This window comes from Malaclemys terrapin, chromosome 16 (assembly GCF_027887155.1).
Source record: "Malaclemys terrapin pileata isolate rMalTer1 chromosome 16, rMalTer1.hap1, whole genome shotgun sequence".
Classification (NCBI taxonomy): Eukaryota; Metazoa; Chordata; order Testudines; family Emydidae; genus Malaclemys; species Malaclemys terrapin.
The window spans coordinates 24,802,803-24,826,197 of record NC_071520.1 but is presented as its reverse complement, the minus strand read 5'-3'; the positions used below and the strand labels follow the sequence as shown (position 1 = coordinate 24,826,197).

Sequence of the window (23,395 nt, the reverse complement as noted above, 5' to 3'; positions counted from 1 at the left end):
GGGAAACTGAGGCACAGAGTAATTCTGTGACTTGCTCAAGGTCATGCAGCAGGTCTGGGAATAGCATCCAGGTCTCATGAATCCAAGTTCAGAGCCCCAGCCACTAGAACATGCTGCCTGCATGGGTTAGGCATTTGAATGAATGCTCCGAGGGGTAAGAAATATCGTCATTATCATTATACACGTAGTGTCATGTGAAGTCCATGCACAAGCAGGCCCAGCAGCCCGGGGGTTCGGTGGGAGGCCCACGTGCAGTGTGAGCCATATGGAATTTGCAAAACGAAGAACAGGAGTACTTGTGGCACCTTAGAGACTAACAAATTTATTAGAGCATAAGCTTTCGTGGACTACAGCCCACTTCTAGTCCACGAAAGCTTATGCGCTAATAAATTTGTTAGTCTCTAAGGTGCCACAAGTACTCCTGTTCTTCTTTTTGCAGATACAGACTAACACGGCTGTTACTCTGGAATATGGAATTTGGTTCACATCCATTCTTTGCAGTTCATTCTCTCCATTTGCTAATCCCCCCGTGTCTGATTAACAGCTCAGGCAGCTAATGCAAGGATTGGGGTTGTTTATTCTTTAAAGCAGAATTTGGCCTGGGAGAGGAGCTCTGGCTTTTCTCCCCACTGTGGCATGATTTCTAAGATCAACTGTTTGATCTGGAGTGCTGGCTAAAGAAATCCAGTTGCTCATTGCGATGACAGCTTGGAAACACTTCCGGCGTGGTTTTCTGGTAGCGATTCTGCCAACTGTCCCTGGGGCGACACCGAGCCCAGCTGGGGCAAAGTTAACAATCCAAAGGGAGAGGAATGGAGATTTGCTTTGCATGTGGTGCCCGGTGGGCGCTGCAGAAAATGCTCCTCACACCCAGCCTGGGAAGGTCACTGCAGCACAAGGCTGGGTCCACAGGGGTGGCTCCAAGCCTAAATTCATGAGCTGTCCATCATGGGAGGATTTTAACCCTTTTGCTGCTTGCGCAGGGCTCCACGCCTGTTAGTGGAGAAGCCAAGGGAGCTCTGGCAGGTATGGGAATTCAATCCCAGTGGGGCAGGCTCTGTTTTTGCTCTCTGAGCCACACGGATCTGTATGTTGCGTGCAGAGTGCCTGGAAATCTGGCTATCAGCATCAGAGCGGGAGCTGCTGAGTGCTGACCCCGGCGGAAAAGCTGGCCCTACTGGGGGTGTGTGGAGGGGTGCTGACCCCAAGCTGGCCCATCCCGAGCCTGTGCTCTTGACCTCCAACAGCTTGACTGACCGGAGAGCCCTGCGCCGTCAGCGGACACGCCACCACACCCCAAAGTGTGCCCCAGAAAACTGAGCGACCAGTTCTGGAATGGAACTGAGTAACAGCTTGTGGGCCAGCCTGTAGCTTGTCTTTTCAAACTCGCCCCTCCTGCTCCTGCTCCCAACACAGAGCGAGAAAGAGAGACCCACTCAGACACCACCCTGGAACAACCCCCTCATCCCTCCCGACAAGCACCGCCAGCAGCCCACATCAAGGAACCCTCACCTGGGGGCAGGAGAGAGCGGCAGCGTCTCCCCATGGCGGTGATGAGTGACAGAGAATGAGCCAACCCCAGGCACATTCTCTCTGGTGGCTCCTTCCTCAGCCCGAGAACGTGGCAAGTGCTCCACACTAGCTCTTCCCACTAGCAGCCAAAGCGCCACCCCCACCCCACCTCTCGGCTTCGTTTTGTTGTCAGGCAGGCCGCGGTGGCAAGAGAGAGACGAACACTGAAGGCCGTTGCTCTGTGGAGAGGGATGTGAGCTGTGGGGGTGTGACAGCAGCAGATCTGAAAGATAGACGGCGAGGCGGGCGGGTACATCCGAGATTAGGATCTGGTCCTTAGTCATCTCTGCCTTGCACTCAGAGCAGAAGTGATGCAGCTCTGTCAGACAGTCACTCATGCTCCTCGTGCGTGGTCTGGCCAGGCACCAAAATGCTGCTGCTTCGCATCGGGCTGGGTTACCGAGCCTCCTGGACTCCAAGAGGCCAAGGGTGACAGGCGCTGTAAAGCGGCATCCTCTGCTTCCAGACTCAATGGGGCCAGGGCGTCTCTCAAGGCAGCTGCTGGGCTGCACCTGCCCAGCCCCAGAAGCATGGGGAAGAGCAGTGTGCAATGAAAGGCTGGTATGGAGGAGTCACTCGTAAGCCTCACTGGAAACAAACCTCTGCTCACTACTCATGGAAGTAAACTGAGCTTCTGAGCAAACTGCCAGCTGATTTTAGGGCCAGCCCTGCCCTCCGGTGAGCAGGCGTGGGGAAGGAAGTAACAGCTGGTTACTGAGTTAACAGAGAGAGCACCTCTGCACTTAAAGAAGTGCTGTGACCTATGCAGGGTTGTCGGGGGTTGGCTGGATGCCCCAATGGCGAAACTCTGGCACGGAATGCCTACTGGCAAGAGTTCAAAGCCCAGGAGAACGTTGTCCACTGGTGAGAGACCAAGGGGCCGCTTTACCTAGCGGTGGTATCTGAGGCAGTGAGCGTGGGGAGCAGAGGGGAGGGGAGGAGAAGCTGGGCCCACCCTACTCCACCAAGTTCCAACCCAGGGCCCTTCAAAACAGGGTACCCTGGCACAGGGCTCAGGTCCCAATACCACCCCCATGCATGTTCCCTGGGTTGCTGTCTACCCTCGTCCCAGCCCCTCTGGCCTCATCTCCAGGGTTGGACGTGGGGTCCCTCTTCTGTCCCTTCTGCTCTGTCTCCAGCAGTTCCTCGGCCGGCAACAGCGAGTCGTCCCCTTCGGTTCCCAGGGACGACTGGCTTCCCGTGGTGCAGCTAGGAGGCGCGAACCTGGTGGCTTCCTGGCAGGAGACTGCTGCCCACAAGTGCTCTCCTGGGCCAGCCCAGACCGAACTGAGTGGCTCCCTTTAGAACGCTCCCTCCATTGGGAGCATGCCCAGCAGAGGTGAAGGGGTGTGGCCTCTTGGGCTCCAAACTGTTCTTTAACCCTTGCTTCGCCAGCATGGGGTTGGCACATCCTGTCACACGGGTGCGGGTTGGAAATGTTCCTTTTCTTCACACTGTCAAGACAATCTTATATTTTAAGGGAGGGGAAGAGCCTCCATGCCTGTGTTGCTGTAACACCCCGGAGATTAGTCGAACAACTGGCTGGACTCCCACCACAAGCGCGGACGGCTCCTTTCAGACATGCTTCTTGGCCTGGACACCGATGCCAGCTTGGGAGCTGCCCTGCTATAGTTTACCGACAGCACCAAACTGAACCATCGGAGCTACCTCCCTTGGCAGTGCCCCGGTAACACAAAGGGGACATTGGCAGCGATATTAGGAAGCTGGAGTTGACAATGAAGCTTGGAGACGCGATGAGACGCAACATTGCGTTTGTGTCCTCCACGCTCTAAAGGGGGCTAGGGCTCCCCTTCCACTGGCATGCTCTCGAGAGCAAACACGTGCAGCGCCCCATAGGAGTCACCCAGAGCAGCAACGCTTCCTCTGTCTGTTCTACACAAGCGGGTCCCACTGAGACAGCAGCCCCTGTGTGAGCCACGTCGCTGGCTGACCGCGGGTGGGGGCTGAGTTTAACAACAACGAGGAGGAGGGGGCCACCAAGGAACGGGCCCATCGCAGCTGTCTCTGGGGAGGCGCCTGTGTGCTTCTATGAAATAAAGAACCCCACGGTGCAAGAGATGGAGCACTTGGAGTCAAAGGAAGCAACCGGGGAGAGTGGACAAGATGGAAGCACTGGGAGAAGGGGAATACAGCTCCATCCATTCCGAGAGGGATGCACGGGAGGACAAGGAGCGAATCTCGTTCCCTTCCAAGTGCCACTGTGCACGGGGCCCCACTTGACCTCCACGTTGCGTTCAGTTGGGGCTCACTGAACACGCTGACTCAACACCAGCGATTCCGACTGCCATTTACAGCAAGGTTTCTGTGGGTTGACGAGGAAGCCTGTGGCTTCTTACGCACGGTATGAGGATCACAAAGGGGCCGCCCTGCCGCCTAGCCATAAAAACCATCGCCAAACATCCCTGGCATCAGCACAGCTGTGTCGCATTGCCATGCTGAGCCGAGCCTCAGTGCAAGGCCCAGACGTGCTGCAGCTTGGCAACGACAGCAGCAACCGAGCCACTGGTGCTAAGCACAGCCTGGGGGCGAGAGGCTGCCATTCCCCTGCACCACGGAACAGGTGAGAATACTAAGGGATCCCAGCTGAGGCGCTCCAAGCACTACATGAAGGTTATCCTTAACTACGCCAGGCTCACGGCACCCTGGGAAATGGGCGTTATCCCCACTATACAGGGGGGAAACTGAGGCTCCGTGTTGTTAAGGGCCTAGTGAAGGCTGCTACAGGGGAGCCCTCCATTGGAAGGGGGCGTTGTTTAGCACCCAACTGGGAGACCTTACACTACAGTGAATCTTTCAGCTGCGTGGTGGGATGTGTGTTCGCTGGGCCCTCCCAATGACACCTGTTCCCCAGGTGCGTCCTCCCAGCGCTGGGCAGGAGCCAGCACCTCAGTGCCTCTCTGGCCCGTCTCTGCCTGACTCATCCAGATGGCAATCAGCCAAACTACAGCTGCTTCCTGCGTTGGGGCGGAGCTAGAGACTCCACACACCTGCTCTCCCCTGCCTGCCCTTTGGCCCTGTGTGAGTTACCTGAGATGCCCTGGCAGGTCAGTATCAAAGCGGAGGATGGAACCAGAGTCCCGACTCCCAGCCCTGTGCTCTAACCTCTAGGCAGGACTCCGGTGGCCAAAGCCAGGGTGGCCGGGGGGGGTAGCAGGGTCTGAAGGCAGAGTTATGACATGACAAGAGATGTCCCTTTGCCCAGGCCCCAGCTGCCTGGCAGTCCCCTTAAAGCATTCTCTGCTCAACGTGGGGAGCCAGGGGTGTGATGGTGTTTGCCACAGGCCCCACGTTTCATGGAAAGGCCCCAACTCTCATGGGTCTGACCTGACACCTGCAAACCTAGCTGGAAGGGGAACCGAAGGGTCCCCATTTACTTCAGGGCTGGCAACGCTGAACAGCCCTGCCTCTGCATGCTCCCATGGCGACGTCAGCTCAGTGCAAGGTGCAGCGCCCTGACGAGGTGCTGGGATGCTGTGACACTGGGCCACAGGGCTTTCAACACTGTCACCTTGTCCCCGAGGGGGATGACCCTCCGTGCGAGAGATTTGCCCTAGGCCAGGATGGGCCTTGCTTTTACTGCTTTCCACATCTAAGGGAATGTGCACCTCAGTGCAGAGGACCTGCACAGGACCCAATATGTGTCTGTCAGCTCTTAGCCGGGGCCTTCAGAGGTGCAATGGCCTCACGTGGGCACAGGGGAACTTAAGCCCTAGAATCTGATGCCTTCAGAGACTCCCGCGAAGGTGCAGCTTCATCCCCACTGGTGGGCACGCTGCCCTCTATCCCAGTATCAGCGTGCACAGGCTGAGGGCACGAAGCCACCCACAACATGGTTTAATTCGACCCAGTGGGAACAAGGAGAGAAGTTACCTTCTGCGCAAGGAGAGAGGTGTCCTGCAGATGCTCTCCCCTCAGATCCACTAAGCCCACTGCAAGCGTACCAGCGTGATCACTGATACACCACAATCCCCCAGGGGCCCCAATCAGGGCCCCATCGTGCAAGGCCCTAATGTAGACATCGGAAGAGATGCTCCCTGCCCCAGAGAGCTTACAGTCTAAATGTGCTGCCCTCCGTACACGTGGGGCTCTCCTGCCGACACCAGCAGCTCTCCCAGCTGAATCAAGGAGCACGCCACAGATCAGATCTACTGTGTGCATCAAAGATGAAAATCTGTCCCTCGGATAAGACCTCAAAGATCAGGAACAGGGAGAAAATTACTCTAGAAATATAAACGGGATCCCAGCAAGACACGCTTTGTAATATTCTCCCGAACATTAGTGCATGAACCTGATGCCCCCCCGCCCTTCCCAAAAACCAGAGAGGACTCCAGCTTACCGTCATAGGAGAGCACGTGGCCCTTCTTCCCTTCGTAGATGACATGTCCTTTGGTCAAGGCATCCTCTCTCGCCTTCTCTGCTCTGCCGGGGCTATCTTCTCCGATCAGTCTGGTAATGGTTCCTTTGTACAGCACTTCAGCTGGGGTGCCCTTGGAAAGCCACCAAGATCCATATTTAACAGTGCCACAAGCAATTAAGCAAGAAAGCTCTCTCACACAGGTACACTCTGTTCCAAAAGGGAGGCAGAGCACAGCTGAACTCTGCTTCCTGTCAGGGCCAATAGCGAGAAATCTGCAGCTTAATTATTGATGAGGACACGAACGCTGAGCGGTAAAAGGTACGGGATTTGTGTGAGGTGGCTGGGAAGAGACAGGGGCGAGCGCCATGCGCAGAGGACAGGCCTTGCATCCAAAGGGTGTAAAGAGACGGAGCCAGCCTGGCTTTCACTAGATACAATTACAGAGCAGCTCTGGCACCTCCACCATTGGGCAAAGCAGGAATGGAAACACCAACCCACGCTGCTTGCTCCGTCCGTGCTGCGCTTTTCAAAGTAGACTATCTGGTTTCTTTCCATCCCACTGGATTGAAGAGACAGGCACTATTACAGCTCTGCCTGCCCTTGGGACGTCTTAGTCATGGCCAACACGACTTAAGTATTTTTCTTTCCCGTGGGACTACTGTCACTGTAAACTATTTTCTCTGACTAGTATCACGGGGCACAGCTGATCACAGAACCATTGACCTTCAAAAGGGCATACAGTCAAGCAGTCTGGGCCCAAAATGCAGGGCCATTCGTCATTCCATCACACCAGCTTTATAGACTCGAACGGGGGTTACTGGTGGAGCAGCGCAAAGAGCCAGGCTCATCGCTTTGCTTTTAAATAGAAAGAGGGGAACAGCTGCTTATGCAAACTCCTCCTTCTCCATCGCTTTCTTCAAAACAGCCTAGGCCTGAGATTTGGAAAGGCATTTGGACACCCAACTCCCAGCAGAAATAATGGAACGCAGGTGTCCAAATCCCCAAGGAAGCCTTGAATATCCTCCTTCCACCCCTTTCGTCATTCAAGGTCGTTCTGGGTTTGCAAGCTGCTCACAAGAGTTGGTGCAGGAGGGAAACTGACCAATCTTGTTTCATGATCCAAGCTGGAGCGAGATGCAAGAAACAATCCAACAGCCATAAGGGTGAAATGTAAATTAGGAATACAGGGAAGCTCCCTCCCTCTGCTCCTTCAACTGTGGAGGTGAAATTCACCCTGGGACAGAGAGCTGACACCAGCGACCTTCAGGTCCCATTTACAGGGCTCAGGTGCCCAGGTCTTGCGCTGGCTCTCTGCACAAGGGGGAAAATGCTCTATACAAGTGCTGCCATGGCTGGAGCCAGGGATCTAGCTGCAGAGAATTTATCCTTTTTTTCTGTCTGGGAATTATCTGTCAATGGATTGAGATTTTGGCCTCGTTTAGTTACCTGGAATTATTTGATGAACGTTTCATTGGAACAAATTTCAGCCTGAAGGGGCGCTTGTAAATTATTTACTGGGGTGCAGTTATATCAGTATAAAGGTGCTTTATATTGGTACGACTTATTCCCCTGCGCGTATGGGACTAGCCACACTGACATAAAGCCTCTTTATAGTGGTATAACTGAGTCCACATTAGGGCGTGTAGGGCTTTATCTATATGACGTGTGTATGTGGGGACAAGTTCGGTTTCCACGCTGGCCTCTTTCCCGATTTACCAAGCTGCCATCCTAGTCCCTGCTCTCTCCTGGAGCACACGGGACAGAGTTAGCATGGTAACAATCCCTCACCGCGTGTGCCCTTGCAGCCTAGCGATCCATGCACTGGGGTGAGAAACCAGAATCAACTTGCATCCTGCTGTTCAAAGCTAAAATCCAAACACCGTTAGTCACACTGTACGAATAGGCCACGCTGAATGCTACACGATGTCTGTACTACTGTAAGGGGTGAATAAGGAACCGGATTCTAAATGTCAGCACTTCAGAGTGGTGGTGTTTGGAGGTTGCTCCAATCCATCAGGACAGAATGTCCCATCCCCTCCCCACTCTCAACCCCTCTGTTCAATGGGTCTCTGCTCTTTGTAAGCAGTCAGAGCAGCAGTCACAGAGCTGCTGGCTGCAGAGACTGGACGGGACGTGTCAATGTGCAGGTTTCAATGCCCTGATTGTTTGCTCTGACACAGGCTCACAGAAATGCTCAGCATTGGCTTTCCCAGTGCCAGGTAAGGTTCCTTCCCGCAGCGGACGTGTTTGCAGGGGGTTTGAAAGCGAGCGATGACAGACGGCTTGGGAGCAGAGTGCACCCTATTCAAGATCTGTCTCCTGAGTGAGTAATCTGAGATCAGGGATCAGCCACAGCGCTGGGAGCTGCTACAGGAACTGGGGGCACTGCGCTTCCCTGTCAGGAGATTCTGCAGAATGCCGCGCCGTGGGGCATCATGGGCACCGCTCAAAGGAGATGTCAGAGCCCTTTGGCCTGCCGGGCCCAGCCGCCAGACACACTGCAAACAGGCCTAGCACGTTACAGCTGCTCCGAGAGCTACTTCACCATTGAATCAAACCAAAGGGGCAGCCTCACTTCCTGCTGCTACTTTGTTTCTAAGATGAATACAGGAATTCGATGTCAATTAACTAGCTGGCTGTGAAACAGCGTCTGATCAAATCCTGCCCTGGAACTGACATCTCTTGCATAACCCTACTATGCCAGCGCTGTCCCTCCCACCCCCCATAGCTCTTCCAGGGGCAGGGAAGTGTATCTTCCCTTTTTGAAGCCACCCAGACAACAGGAAAAAAAATCTCAGTGCTTATAAGTGGCTTTAAAGAGCTGAATGATGGCCAGATAAAAATCCCCAAGGGAAACAGATGTTTTTTAGGCTTTCCACACAGTGCTGAGCAATAACTCACACCGCAGAACTATCCCCCACTTGGCAGCAGCTCTTCTGAAGATGAATGATAAATGATTAAAAGGCAGAGTGCGTTCAGGACAGCCCTTTGGGCAGGGCCTAGAGAACACCCTGCTACAGCAGTGGAAGGAGACTTACTGCACTGATCCCTCAACTTCATCACCCCATTCCCTTTAGCTGGCTTGGTCTCCCCCTCTCCAGCCTACTGTTCTCTTCCATTTCCTTCGCCTGCTACACAGAGTGCCAGCAAGATTAGAACCCCAGCTAACCCCCGCCCCCGCCTGGGTTCCTGAGAACAACTGGCATGGGGGAAGGGAGTTTCGAATGCAATGCCCCTTTCACCACCGGTGAAGTCTGGGTACTTCTGCTTTTCACCAGTCTTGGAGAATGGAACAAACCTGATCTTCAGCATAATCTTCCTCCAGATTGCTCCTCAGTCCTGCCCTGCAGCCCTTGCACCCCGAAGCCCCCACCTCTCCTATGCAGGTGGGGAGACAAACTGGGTGGGGCTGTGTGCAGATGCTCTGCTAGGAGGCGGTGGCGGCACCAACCCACTCCGACTCTCCTTTCTCGCCCCACCAGGATCTGAACTCAGCTCTGCAGAGGTGATAGGTCAGAGCAGGATTTGCTGGTCTGCCCCGGGGCTATTCAGAAGTTTACACCCTCTTTGCTTAGTCCTCTGAAATTCCTCCTGATGGGTCTGCCAGGAGGGGGTGCTTTGATTTCGAGTGGGCTCAGAGTCCACTCCAAGTAACAACAAATTGCAATCATTTCTATACACGCCAGGAGAGAGTCTGCTCTGACAGCAACCGTTCCTTCCCAGCCCACATTACAAACCAGCTGAGATCCCCCCCAAGCTGTTAAGAGAAGAAACCTACGTGCGTGATGGATCCCCGATAGGTGATGGGCGATTCCGATGGAGGCCTGGCACTGGGGAGCCCCTTGCTGATGCTCCCGCCTGGGGTTGAGCCCAGTGATGCCCCTGCAAGTTACAACAAAGTAAGTGGGATTAGGTTGCCGAGAGGGGACTGCTCACCCGAAACGCTGGAGAGCTGAACAAAATCCCCGCTGGCATTCGGCACACAGCCCCCGAGCCTTCAGCACAATAGCGGGGGTGGGACCCTGGGACCCTCACTGTAGCATATCCTTCGGCAATCCCTGGTGTCAGGGGTTAAAACAGCTGGCATGTCTTGATGCAGGCCAGCATATCTTGATACAGGCCAGTACGTTGTATAGAAGATGCACGTCCAGCAGGCTAGATCCTAAGAATCACTGAGCCCCGTTGAGTTCAGGATCAGGCCCAATCGTCTCACAAACACGGTGATGGGGAAAAAAATGGGGGAGCCGAAAAGGTTTGGGTGCTAATTCAAAGTTCTTGAGAGAATCACCTTTTGTGGGAGGCTCCCTGGTGGTGCCTGGCTCTGCTCAGCTTGGAGCTATTGGTGGAAGTAGCGCTCTGGGGCTAGTCTGAATCTTTCCTCCCCAGCTCCAAACACGAGGGCAGAGACACATGAAAAAAAGTCACAAACAGCCCCGACTCCTAAACAAACCAAGTTCTAAAGACATTTAGCTCGGGGGCTGCCTTGAGTTGGTTCCTATTTTATCTACTTTGGTCCTGAGCCAACCCATCAAACTTCCTTAATTTGGTAGAATTAATCGGGTGTTTATGAGAGACAAGAACGTACAGTTAAAACAGAGTTTTGTGCCTTTTTTTTTTTTTGCACTGCAGAAAGGAGCTTGGATTTAAAAATGAAACGCGCTCTCTCTGTGTCCCCAGCATGCACTCGTGATTCTGGAGTTCAGAATGTAATCGGTGCCATTTGATTAGCAGCTGCTTCGCTTTCTTCATGAGCAGACTGCCCTTCCAAACGAATGAGGACAAATCCCTTCTCCCCAAAAGTTGGATAGAAGTTTGGGGCTCAGATTTTTACAAGGGAATAGTGATTTCAGGTGCCCAGTCTCAAGCACTTTGAAGACTGGCTCATCTGTCCTCTGTCTCCGGTTGGGAAGCAGAAGCTAAAGGGTAACCAAAACCACTAGTCACTTTTGACAAGCTTGGCCTAGGTTGATCCCCTTCCACTTCCTGAGCCGCCTCCCTGAGAGGTACCTGGTTTACACTGATCATCACAGCTGCCCTGCTACGTGCTTACCCCTCAGGATGGAGCTCTCTTGGGACGCCTGCATTACCAGACTTTCAGGCTGGTTGGCCTGGCTTCTAGGAGAAAGTTGTTCCTGCTTTACTCCAGGAAAAGGCACTAGAAAACATTAATCATACATGACAATGTTTGCACTGGTCAAAACCAGACAGCTCTTGTCCTGAATTGCTCTCTTGCTCCTTTTTTTTTTTTATTATTATTTTGCTTAGTCTTTAATTTTGTCTAGCTCGATATTCACAGTTGCTGAAAGAGACAGGTCTTAAATAACCCTAGGTCCCCGTGCAGCTGCTGCTGCTTCTGAGTAGCAGATTACACAACTACGGATGATAAAGGAAAACTCAAATTGCTCTTATCCCCTCCGCAAGGGCATCGTTCAAGGTCTCCTGGCAGGCAAGACAGCAGGGGATCCTGAAATCCACTCCTGCACGAAGCTGTACCCCCAGCCTTGCAGCAGGACCAGAGTCAAACACACAGACCATGGCTGGATTTAATGCCAGGACTGGGTTTTTAAATCCATTGATAATTGTAGCTGTGCAAACTCAGAAGAATACTCAGATCCCAGCTACAGGACTTCAGAGGATTGCCCAGAAATTTCCCACCCTTTGCATAGCACTGGGCAATTGGAACTATGGGGACTGAAAGCGCAACTGCCTTCCTGTTGACCCCTGCCATAGATGGGAGGCTGGAGCTGATGGACTAATTGTCCGATCTGCTATGGTCAGCCCGATGTTCTTAAGAGCTGAGGGACAATAACCCATCTCACAGTTCAGAGCAGCCAGGAAACAACCCTGGACAGTGACAAGCGGACTGCGGAATCCGCTCAAGAGGAAGAGGGTTGGGAATAGCCTCTAGCACTGGGCAGACTGGACATGCCCACGGAGAACTCTCTCTGCTGGCTTAGCACATGCCTTCTCCACTCTCTGCAGGGCTGGGCCCAGGCCTCCTCCCTTAGGACTTTAACCTCTTGCTCTGACTCTTACGAGATGTTTCCAAATCTGCAAACTGAACATTTTCCTCTCTCGCTTCAGGCCATTTACTGTTTATCCCACCAGCTGTGGCGAATGTCAATACGTTTCCTTCCATCAATGACACTGTTAGCTGGAAGGTATTTTTAGTCCGGGATCACGTCCCTGACTGAGTCTTCTATTTTCCTAGACTGTAGGAATTTAGCTCCCTCCGCCTCTCCTTTTATGCTTGGTTAATCCTTTTAGTGGTTTTGTTCCCCTTTGTGTTTGCTCTTTTACTATAGATCCTCCTCTAGCGGTGGGGGCCAATATGGCACCGACTACCCCATGTGCAATTCCCCCAGGACCAAGCAGAGTCGCATTCCTCCACCCCTAGGTTGGCATCTCTCTCTCTAAGACATACAGCTGCACGCACGCACACACAGGGAGATTCTGCTGGCCCTTCCCCAGCAGCCTGGCACTAGGTGTTTGAGAGTCGTTTGTTGATCCCTTTCTTGAAGGTGGCCTTTGTACACAGCCGTTCCCCGGGATATATCTGAGCTGTTCATTTCCTCTCCCTTGGTGCATAGCTAGCACTGACTCATCTCACACCAAGCAGGCTCTCTCCTCTTGTGTGTTACACACCCTCCTAGCTAACTCCAGCATGGCTGATTTCACTTTTCTCTTGATTGATCAAAATATATCAAACTTCATGAATGCCTGTGCCAGACCCCGCCCACCTCACCAGTGCTCCTCACTTTGGGGCCTTGTTATTCCTCGTCATCAATTAATTCTTAACCCATCTATTTTTAATCTAATTTGGTTATTTATTCAGGCTCTTTACAGGTTTCTCATGCTGGACAATGGTGGTTGCCATTAAAAAGTAAGCATTTATCCGATCACAGTCTTGATGGCTATGCATTGCACTGGAATGGAACACCAACGTGAGGGGGGCAAGGCAGTACCATAGGTCCCTTTCCAACGGTAACTGCTTGTTGGGGTTGAACATCTTCTTGAAATGCACGCATGGAAATGCTGGTGTCTCCTTATGGGGCCTGATCCTGGCACCAGACCCGCAGGGACTTGAGAGCTATGATGATCCCCAAAAGCAGCTCTCTCCCCCCTTGGAAAAGTGGAATAGCATCTCCACAACTTCTCAATGCAGCTCGCAAGCACAGCGTCTCGAGAATTACAGATATCCCTGCTGCTGAGTGATGCCAGGTTGGCAAAACTGGACCAGAACCCTCCATACCCAGAGCCAGTAGAGAACAGGCAGTGACAAGGTATGCTCCCACCTTGTGAGTGCCCTATCAATATGTCTCCGCCTTGAGCCCGGAGAAACCATTGAGAGAGGGTTCATTGAAGCCTCTTCTGAGATCGCCAGCGAGGAAGCCAAGTGTGTTGGCAGATTTTGTAGACAACTGCGCACTAGGATGCGAGAGGAGACCACCGCGCCATTTCCTATAGGCCATCAGACAGGAATTTCATGGTCACTGCTGGCTGGCTGAACCCAGTGAACTTGCAAAGCTCTGCACCCTCCCTTCGTGTCATTCAGCTCACTGGGAACAGCCCAGCCCTGAACAAGGCCTGGGGGGGTGGGTGGGTGGGTGGGTGTGTGTGTGTGTGTGTGTGTGTGTGTGTGTGTGTGTGTGTGCGCGCGCTCAATTCAAGGCTAACAGCAGCTCAACAGGGACAGCTCTGACCCTTCAACAAAAAGGCCAGGAGTGAACCAAGGGTCAGAGGCACACAAACAGATAGTGTGTCAACAGCTTACCCAGTTTCTTAGGATCCATAGTCAATGGCAGGCCCATGGTGATGGAGCCAACGGGAACTTTTGCATGCTCCGAGCTGTACGGAGTATGGAGCTGAATGGGCACCCCCTAAAACAAAAGGGAAAAAGGTCACTGATGGTGTGGGATGCTCTGCTAAGACACTTCCTGAATGGGGCAGTCACCAAGGAGAGGAAGCTCAGGGAAAAAGACCTCCACTGAATGACTACCACGCCCTCTGCCCAGGAATCTGGCAGGAAGTTGCTCTCAACAACCCTTGGAAGGATTTTTATTTGGTAAACGTTGATTTCACCGCACACACAAACGGAAGACAAAATATTTCCATTGCTAAGCAGACCAATTCACAGATAGGCAAAGGAAGAAAAAGGCTGCTTGAGAACTTACTAGAGGTTGATTTAAGGATATTTACTTTGTATCTATTGACCGGTGATGCTAACAATTTGTGTTTTAACAGTCATAAAGCTTTAACTTTTTGAATCTCAATGTCTGCGGTCATTAAATAATTTTCTGATCCCTACATAATTAGCTGCAACTGTGAACATTTAAATCGACAAAAACTGAAAACAATGCTTAAAAATAAACATTGATATTATCTATCAAAGTTATAAAACAATAATCTAAGTCTGCCAAGCCTGCTCTTTGCCAATAGAGGTGTCTCTTTCCTCACATACGTGAGAGTACCGCGGCACCGGGATGGCATCTTACCTGGGAAATGGAGCTGATGGGCCGCTCCAGAACAGATGGGTGTTTGGTGGAAGAGATGAGAGGGGGAGGATTGGAGATGTTGGACAATCTTTGTAGCCCAGACCGAGAGCTCTCGTGCAAATTTAATGGGATTGGGTGAGCTATTGACAAAACATAAATGTTATTATGGACTGATGGTTATTTGTACCAGAGAGACAGAGACTGAGACCAGGGGATACCTAACAGGGACAGAGACCAGGTACAGAGATTCTGCAGGTTGACTAGTTGTAACTGTAGCTTTTTTGGCGCTGCGGCCATTAATCCTGCACATCTCCCATTGCATTCTGGGATCTGTAGTTCCCACACACTGCATCTCTGTATTATAGATGGCATTGGCTGCACCACGCAAGGCAAATCAGATGGGGTTGCTAGGCTCGTGGCATGATGCCTTTGAATGGCAAACTTTCAGCAGCTCTCTCAATCAGGAAGAAAACGGCTGCATGAATTTACTAAATGAGGTAACTGAGACAAGAATCATTGGATCTTTTAGGCCATGCACCCCCAGTGGCTGCACCAACCTGGCTCCCCGTAGCAGGTGCAGACCCCTGAAGGAGAACGCAAGCCTGTGCTCACCTGGCAGGTTATACTGAAACACATGTGGCTCAGCTTGCGGGGAAGTTTTGATCACATCCCTAGAGGACACTTGGTATGGCAGCACGGGGGGCCAGCACGACGTGGCAGTCTGCTCTCCGCTTAGCTTCGGTCCCTCTGCAAGTGACGAGAAAGGCACTGTTTTTTCTGCAAGGAGAAAGAGAACTGATCAGCTTGCCACACACATGAACTCACACACGCAAAGGCAGCCTTGCAAATCAGCAAGATCTTACAGAGACCTGCAAAGGGAAATAACATATGGAGCTCCTTTCCTTTGGTTAGGGCTTGCCTGCACGGTGAGTTACCGCATGACAAGCCAGGGTGTGGCTCTGCAGTGCACCTGCTTACTGCCACTAACTCATCCCGTGGATGCTGCTAGCACACAGGGAATGCCCCAGAGTGTAGCTTAGCAGAAGTACAGCATGCTGCATTTCAAGGCTTTCGTTGCCCACATGAAGCCCTCCCACAGGGCAAGTGCGAGGGTCGGCGTGTCTCAGCCCGGCTTGCTGCGCAGTAACTCGCTGTGTAGGGTGCACGGAGAAGGCCTGAAAAGTCCCCTAGTCATTTCTGAAAACAGGACTTAGGTGCTTCTGGAAATGTTACCTTAAGGCCTGACTTCAATAAAGCATTTAAGCATGTGCTTAATTTTAAGCAGCCAAGTGTTCAAAAAATAGTTATCTGCACTGTGCTGTGTAAAAGGAAGGCGCTTTAGCAGTGCCAGACCTCACTACATCTCTGACTCTGCTATTAAAGCTTTGCTGAGAAGTGGGATGAGATGCATGGCTGGCAAAGGGCCCATTCATAGGGATAATACCGAAAAGGCTCATTAACACTTGGTGTGCTCAGGAGTGGGAGACGTAATCCTCTGCCCCTCACACGGTGATGAAAAGAATCCATCAGCAGCAAGTCTATGTACATATCCAAGCACAGAGACTCTTGGGCAATGTCTGCACCGCGAGGGAAGGTGGGACAGAGAGCTCTGGGTATGCATACCTGTGCTGGCTTTAATTGAGCTAGCATGGGTAACAATAGTGGTGAAGACATGGCAGCCTGGGGGACACAGGGTACGGACTCAGATTACAAGCATCACCAGGGTCCGCGCTGCTGTCTTCACTGCTCCTTACCCACGTTGGCTAGATTAAAGCCAGCACGGGTACGACCACCGCACTACAGTCACATCTGAAATGGAGTGTAGACGTACCCCGGATTGCAGAGGGGGTGGTGTAAGGGGCTAAGCCTCAGGGTCCAAACACCCAGACTCCCCATTTCACATCTCAAACGGATCAGTTCACCCTCCCAAGGCAGCTGAATTGGAGCACCCCACGCTCGTCACTGTGAGGGATTTTTGGGGAAAATCCTTGAAAACGAAATCCCAGTCATGTTGTCATGTGGACATTCAAGATCCCATGGCACTTCCCACAAGAGGAGGGTGTTTGTCCTGAGACACCAGCTCTCCTCCGTCCCGACTGCCGGGTGGGGTGATGCGCTGCGTCCTGACTGGCTGCTGTGCTCTATGCCAGAGGCAGCTGCATTGCACTGGTGGTGTCTGGGTATCGTAAAGCTGGGCGAAGATGCTCTGTAAACCCAAGATACTAGCGGCCAAGCACACACGCACCTTGAGGCAGCATGGGAATCTTGGGAAAGCAGTTCCTCCTCCCCTGGGAGCTGTGAGATCTGTGAAATGTGGCCCGTTGATTATTGACCCCACATTAAAGGTAACGAAACTCAGCCATTATCCTGGGAAAAGTTCCTATGGCCATTTGTCAAGCCCCTGAAATCAGAGCTGAGAAGTCAGCGTTTATATCATCCATCACCCCTATTAATGCTTTTGGATTCCAATCTCCAGAAAGGCCAAGTGACTAAATCAACAGAAAACACATTGCTGGCTTTAAAACTGCCCCGCGATAGCCAAAAATAGGCGTGAGGGCCACTCGGCGAAGAGTGAAAGGATCCATCTGTCTGAGAGTAAGCTCCAAACGGACAGGCCGTGATCCCCCAGCCCCACACCAGAGCAGCACCGTCAAACCACCTTAGGAGAAGATACTAAACTGGCTGGGCTCCAGACAGATACAGCCCCAGCCAAAGGTCTGCAGGGGGCAGCCAACGCCTTGGCCAGGATGTGATGCTGGCGTCCAAGACTGTGCTTTGAAACGGCTCCAGGGTGGTGTGAAAACTTGTCAACTTGTCCGTCTCCGGAGCAGTTGCAACAGTTCACGCTCTCTTATCAGGCAGGGCCCTGCCAATCTGATTGCCTGGAGAGATCTCACAGCTTGGGGGGGGGGGGGGGGGGAAAAGTAGGAACAACTGCTCTTGCAAGACCAGCCCTCTGCTAGGAGCTGGCCTGGACCACTTCTCGCTTATGGAGAGCGGGGTCGCTCCACTTCTTTTGCAGCAGCACAATGCACGTACCCGAGGTCCAGTCTTCTTCACGGCAAGTCAGAGTCCAGATGGATGCCTGGTGCACTGTCACTTTAACAGGACATTCAAAGGAGGCTCCCGATTTCCTTACCATAAAAGGAGAGAGGAGGGATGCTCCCCTCCTCCCACCCCTTTCACTGCTTTGCCATGACCGACAGGCTCCCTTGCTGCCTTCCAGACCGGCTGCTGGTGCCTTTCCCTCTACGGTTCAGAGCCAGGCTCGAGCCACTGGGTGAAATGCTAGCGCCATCCAAGTCAACGGCAAAAGTCCCACTGGCTTCAAAGGGGCAAGGATTCCACCCCTCTGTTCAGATGTGTCTGTATGTGAGTGAGTTAAACTCCAGAGGGAGCTGGGTTCTGCCCCAAGGCCAATCATTTACTGTATGTTGATGGGAACGCCATGCAGTTCTCCAGCTCACCCCGCTATCTTGGATGTGTGACTGCTTCAAAACTCCATCCCTGGGCACCTGGGATATTGAGGGTGCAGAACGGCGTAGTGGAATGAGCAAACCCCTGCCAGCTCCGGCACCAGCTCCTCCTCCAGTGGCCTGGGCAATCTCCTTTCATCTCTCTGCCTAAGCTTCCCTATCTGTGCACGGGGATAATACGCACGCACGGTGCAATTAGCTGAACTAATCTCTTCAGCAAGTTTGGAGGATTCAAAGTGCTAGGTGAGTGGCATCAGCAGTGCTGGCACAGCACTCTAAGCCAGGTGCTTTGCAGACAGCAAAGCTGCGTAAACCTGCATTGACGTCAGGTCTGCACGTTAACAAAAGAGCAATCAGGTTGCAGAGTTTAAAGGTTATCCTGAAACCTGAACTTTCATGTCCTGGTTTACACACTTCCACATGGCATGGTAAGCCTCCCTCTTTCCTCGTTGCTCTTGGGTCCTGAAATCAGAGTTGGAAATCAGCGGGTGCAAAAGCCGGTGGGAAGATGAACCAAGCAGCCCAGCACCGTGGGAGCCCATCAAGAAATAGTCTGCTGGGGTTCCAGGCTAGAAGGAGCTGTTGGAAGTGCTGGTTCTGCCAGGAGACTCGACAGGAAGCTGAGCTGTGCGGGACGGGCTGCTCCGTATAGAGATGTGCAACAGCAAAAGCGTAGCCCTGATCACTTGCACTGCATTGGAAGTACTGGAGTGTAATTGAGTCTGGGTAACGAATACATGAAAGTGAGAGTGGAGAAGGCAGGCTAGGACAAGCTGGAGAGTCTGCATGAGACAGGTATCAATCATCTGACTTACCGGAGTATCAACTTCCTTCAAGGTGAAAGCTATCTTCCTTCCATGCCGATTGTTTTATTGTCCTGTTGCCAGTCTGCACGGCTATGCACGCTATTATTTATTACCGTGCAGAAAGCCAGCCGGTTGAGCACCAGCACTCAGCTCTTCTAGGAAGTAACTCATTTTGCAACACTGCTCTTTGTCTAACCATTGGGCCAGCACTCCACATGGTCAGCTTTGGGAAACCGTGGCTGACAGAAGTTGAACTAACGTAGCTGCTCTCGTGACCCAACTTTTCAGCAACAACGGAGATCAAATTCCAACAAATTCAAGCTAATCGGTGTATTTTTTCTCTCCTTTCTCTTGCACGAGAGAGTCAAATTCCACGGCTGCCAACAAAATTCTTCTGTCCGGCTGCAGACCCAATATGGTGCTTACATCCCCAATGCCTAGACCTGCTACCTTATAGTCGATGTCCTCTGGGACAAAGGCACCGGAAGTCGTGATGTTCGCATCGCCATTCCACAATGCTGCAGCCATGCAATGGCATGTCAGCCCATCCAACGCACCATCAACCCACAAAAATCACCATGGAGAGCAACCCCCTGCAACCTCAAATATCTCCTGTCAAGGGGCTTCTTTCTCTAAGGATCTGAGGCAAACCATTTCCTGTGAGTAACACTCGTCAACTCCGTCATAACCTGCATGATATGGGGACTGCTGCTGCCCACTCGGGGCAGGGCTAAGCACTGGCCGGCGAGGCCCTGGTGAGGTACTGGCTTGGCAGCACTGGATAGATGGCATCTCGGCTGCTGAAATGTTGATGTGATTGCAGTGGTCTCTTCCTCTAGTGGCTGGGGGTCTGGGAAGAAGGTACAAGCACAGGCACCCCGACAGCTTAAGCTCACGTGACAGACTGACAGACGCGTGTGGCTTTGGAACCAGGCCGCGAGCTCTGTTCCCGGGGGGGGGGGGGGGGGCGGGGGAGGCGCTTGGTTAGCTGACGGCCACAGCATCTATCTGTTACCGTACCACGTATCATCACAACCTACAGACCCTGCCCTGCCGGGTGCTGAGCCGCCTCCGTTCTAACTGCACTTAACACGGTGCAGGTTCCGGCCAGATTCAGAACAGCCTCAAACCTTCTCATCAAGGTGCCCTGGTTTAAAGAGCGCACGCCCGGCCAATGTACAGACTTCTGACGGGAACCAGCTTTGAAATGACAAACGGCATCAGCAAGAGTGCCCAGTCCTCCTTAACCGCGGCCCCCAGGGGCCCGACGCTCTGAATCCTTCGTTAGCGCTATCCCGAGGGGACAGCATCGAGAACCTTTACAGGAAGTCACAGCACGAGTATTCATTTGAAATGAAAGAACGGCCCCCGCCGAGCATTAAAAGCATTCTTTATAAAGAGCAAACAAGGGAGAAAAGAGCTGACTGAAACCAGTGTCCTGGCGTGCCTCCAGGTCCTCTACTCTCCAACCGCTAACAAAGGCAACCTTCCCGTCCTCAGCGTTCGACGTTCTACCAGGTTCAATGAGACACGATGCACTTCCTAATGAACACGGCCCATTAGCCATGCCGCCATGAGTCTGCTCCGCCACACGATCAGCCTTTAAAGCTCGCTTCCCCCTGCAGCAGGAGCCCTGCCCCCGCTCTGTGCAATCACGCGCGGGCGCATCTTACCTTCTTTGTCACCCATGGCTGGGCTCCTGCTCTTTCCCCTGGGGCTACTGCTTGCCTGCTGCTCCGGCTCAGGCTGCTGTTGCTGCTTGCTCTGGGCCACCTCGTCCCGGGCAGATTCATGGGCTTTAGTGATCTGCTGCTGGTAGAGGGCCAAGGCGTGGTGCGGCACCTGAGGCTTCATGCTTCCGCTCTGTAACGTCCCGTCTGGGAATCCCTCGGAAATCTGCAGTGGGAGCAGAGAGAATGGGATGGGAGAAGCGGGACATACTGTGCCAGCTGTTATCTCCTTACAGACTCAGCTGTGGAAAGTTTTACTCCAAAAACGAGACCTGGGCTCCTTTCTGGGGAGCTTTTCCTCCACCTCTGCAGACACTCAGCTCGGTTCCCCAGGCTGGGCTCCCAGGGTTTCTAACCAAGCCATTGCCCTTCCTAGCACAGGAGGCAAACAAGAGAGAGTGAGGCACCATGTTTATCTTTTGCCACAAGGCTATCATCCTGTTTGGGAAACGTTACAGGGGAGCCTCTGATTTGGCTTGTCTAAGGAATGTAATCTCTAGCCCAGGTCTGGCAGCTTAGAAGCGGTTTCAATACTATGCACCGATCTCATGGCACAGAGATGTCTGGAAGGACGATGTGAACTTTTCGTTTGAAACGCCTTCTTCGGATCGCTAAAGTACACCAGGATTTTGGCCACGTCCCACTCTGCAAACACCGCTCCCTGGCCACTGTTTGGAGTCTGGTGAAGAATGACTCGGTTGCTTTTAGTTTTTACTTTGTTATGAGGGCACCAGCAACAATGATCAATGTGGAGAATGCACCTTCTTGGGGGGGGCTGCTGCTGAATAGCTAAGCAGGGGGAGCACAGAGAAGATTTGGGTGGGACCAGCCAAAACAGCACCTCTCTCTCTCTCTTGTGTTAGGTGACATGACTGATTTCAGTGACCCCAGTGGACTCAATGGTGTAACTGACATCACAGTCTGGTCCTTAGCATTCTGAGATAAAGGGGAACACTGGGCTGTGAAAGGTGTGTGTGGCTGGGGTTTCTCCCCCCACACTAAGGAAGGAAATGGCTATACAGTAATGACAAGGTTTCTTATAAAGCAACTCATGATACAATCAAACATCTCTGGGGGAACTTTCTAAGAAACCAGGAAGGAGTTGTCTATAGAGAATCCGGTGAGAGCATGCCACATGGCTCCCAAATACCCTTTGCACAGCACACGCAGAGAACCGTGCCCGACACCCCCATGCTATCACCCATCCATGGAGACACACACCTGGCCCATGCATGAGCACAATCAAGCACAGATGCCCAGTCCCAAACTCATTCCCTCACACCCATGCAAACAGATCAGAAACCCGCACTGTCCTCCTTCAACAGATGCCCACATGGGAACACGTACACAGAGGCGGGAACCCATGCCCAAGCGTGCACACCCATGCCCAAGCGTGCACAAGGCAAACTTTTGCTTGGTGCCCTCAGTCCGAGGGTTTTAAAACCCCCCCGGGATGCAGGACTTGGGAGGGGAATGAGCGGCTTTCCTGGGATAAGGTGACTTGGGTCTTCCGTCTGGTACTTACAATGGGGGGGATGGCAGCAGCTCTCTGCTTCAACTGCTTCAGGTCCAATGGTTTTTGAGGCGAAGAGTTCAGCCTGGCATCGGCGGCAGCGTTGAGGAGGCTGGGCCTCGGAGACAGCAGCCTGCACACAGACACACACGTCATTAGGAGCCACGTACTTCCCACCTCCACACGCGAGGACGCTCCGGTGCCCGCACAGCCTGTGCTGGGAGGAGGCAAGGGATGGGGAATCTTTTCATTACGACTCTAGAGGTTGTCGGCGTCACTAGCACGCAGAGAAGAAGCCCGGCACGCCAACGCATGTTGGCCTGTGGGCGCGTCACCCACTGGGGAGCGCACGTTACAGGTCCCCCCTCGGAGCCTGATCCACAGAGGAGTGCAGTGCTACTGTCTCCGCTGGGGAGCGGTGGCTTTTCAGCTCAAGCCCTAGCAGCTCATGCTTTCTGCTCTGGAGGTCCCCGGGATGGCAGCCATCGTGTGTATAATATACTTCGTATATTCCTGGCTAGCACCTCCCATACCTCACATAGTGTCTCAGTATTGGCCACCTGCAAGGGTCTGCTTGCTGCTTGTTGCATCAGAGAGGAGCAGCATCGACTGGCCTGGTACCTGGAGCTCTTACTCGCTAGACCTTGATCTATAATCAGTGATAAGTAGCACAAGTCCCGGACCATCCTACTCTGAACCAGTACGCACCCCGCAGTACTGCTAACTGCTACTGCACAGAGAGCACTGGCCGGGATACAGCACACCTCCCCTCCCCGGTAAACAGCACCGACCTTAGGAGATAACAGAGCACTGTTATCATGGAGCGCAGCTTGTGACAGCCAGAGCTACTTGGCCATGGAGTGCAGCTGCAGCGGGAAAGGCAGGGCAGGGATTAAACAGCTCCAGAAGAGGAAAAGCGGGCCGATCCCTGCCTGCCTTGCTCAGAAGGGTACGACTCCAACGGCAGAATTACGAAGAACAGGATTTGGCTCAATGGGCCCGATTCCTTTCACGTACGCAAGAGTAAATCAGGAGTAACGCTAATGAAGCCACGGCATTGCCCTGGCGTGAGCCCAGGGACGAATCAGAGCCAACGCCGGAGACCAGTTAGTTCTGAAGTCAGGGTGCTTGGTTCTGATCTCGACTGGGACGCCAGAGTTCACCAGCATGTGTGAAATCACAAGCAGGCCCAGGGCCGGAGATCTCTCTCACAGCGAGAAAGCCAAGGTTTGCATCCGGATTCAATACAACTGAGCGGCGTGAGGAACGGAGTGATCCGGCCCAGTCAGACAGGATCTCATCAGGTCCACAAGACAAGCCGGTGCATTCGGAGGGCATTTCCTGGCTGGGCCTGCCCCTCTGCGACCGGCTGGCTACCAAGCCGACTCTCTCAGCCCCATTCTAACTCACTGGTAAGAGCCAAAA

The 23,395-nt window shown here is 52.9% G+C and overlaps 1 protein-coding gene across 11 annotated transcripts in view; it reads right to left on the bottom strand.

Moving 5' to 3' along the window:
* The window catches only part of NCOR2 (nuclear receptor corepressor 2), a 395,163-nt gene that overhangs the window by 43,675 nt on the left and 328,093 nt on the right, over nucleotides 1-23,395 (bottom strand). For 10 of the 11 annotated variants that reach the window (XM_054006074.1, XM_054006082.1, XM_054006083.1 and 7 more), the window contains 8 exons: nucleotides 21,983-22,103; nucleotides 20,401-20,623; nucleotides 15,058-15,222; nucleotides 14,446-14,585; nucleotides 13,725-13,830; nucleotides 11,001-11,105; nucleotides 9,729-9,832; nucleotides 5,930-6,080 (listed from right to left, as the gene is read on the bottom strand). In XM_054006074.1, coding sequence (XP_053862049.1) covers nucleotides 5,930-6,080; nucleotides 9,729-9,832; nucleotides 11,001-11,105; nucleotides 13,725-13,830; nucleotides 14,446-14,585; nucleotides 15,058-15,222; nucleotides 20,401-20,623; nucleotides 21,983-22,103 — 1,115 coding nt within the window. The remainder of the gene's footprint in view (nucleotides 1-5,929; nucleotides 6,081-9,728; nucleotides 9,833-11,000; nucleotides 11,106-13,724; nucleotides 13,831-14,445; nucleotides 14,586-15,057; nucleotides 15,223-20,400; nucleotides 20,624-21,982; nucleotides 22,104-23,395) is intronic. The other variant, XM_054006080.1, reaches the window with a different exon arrangement.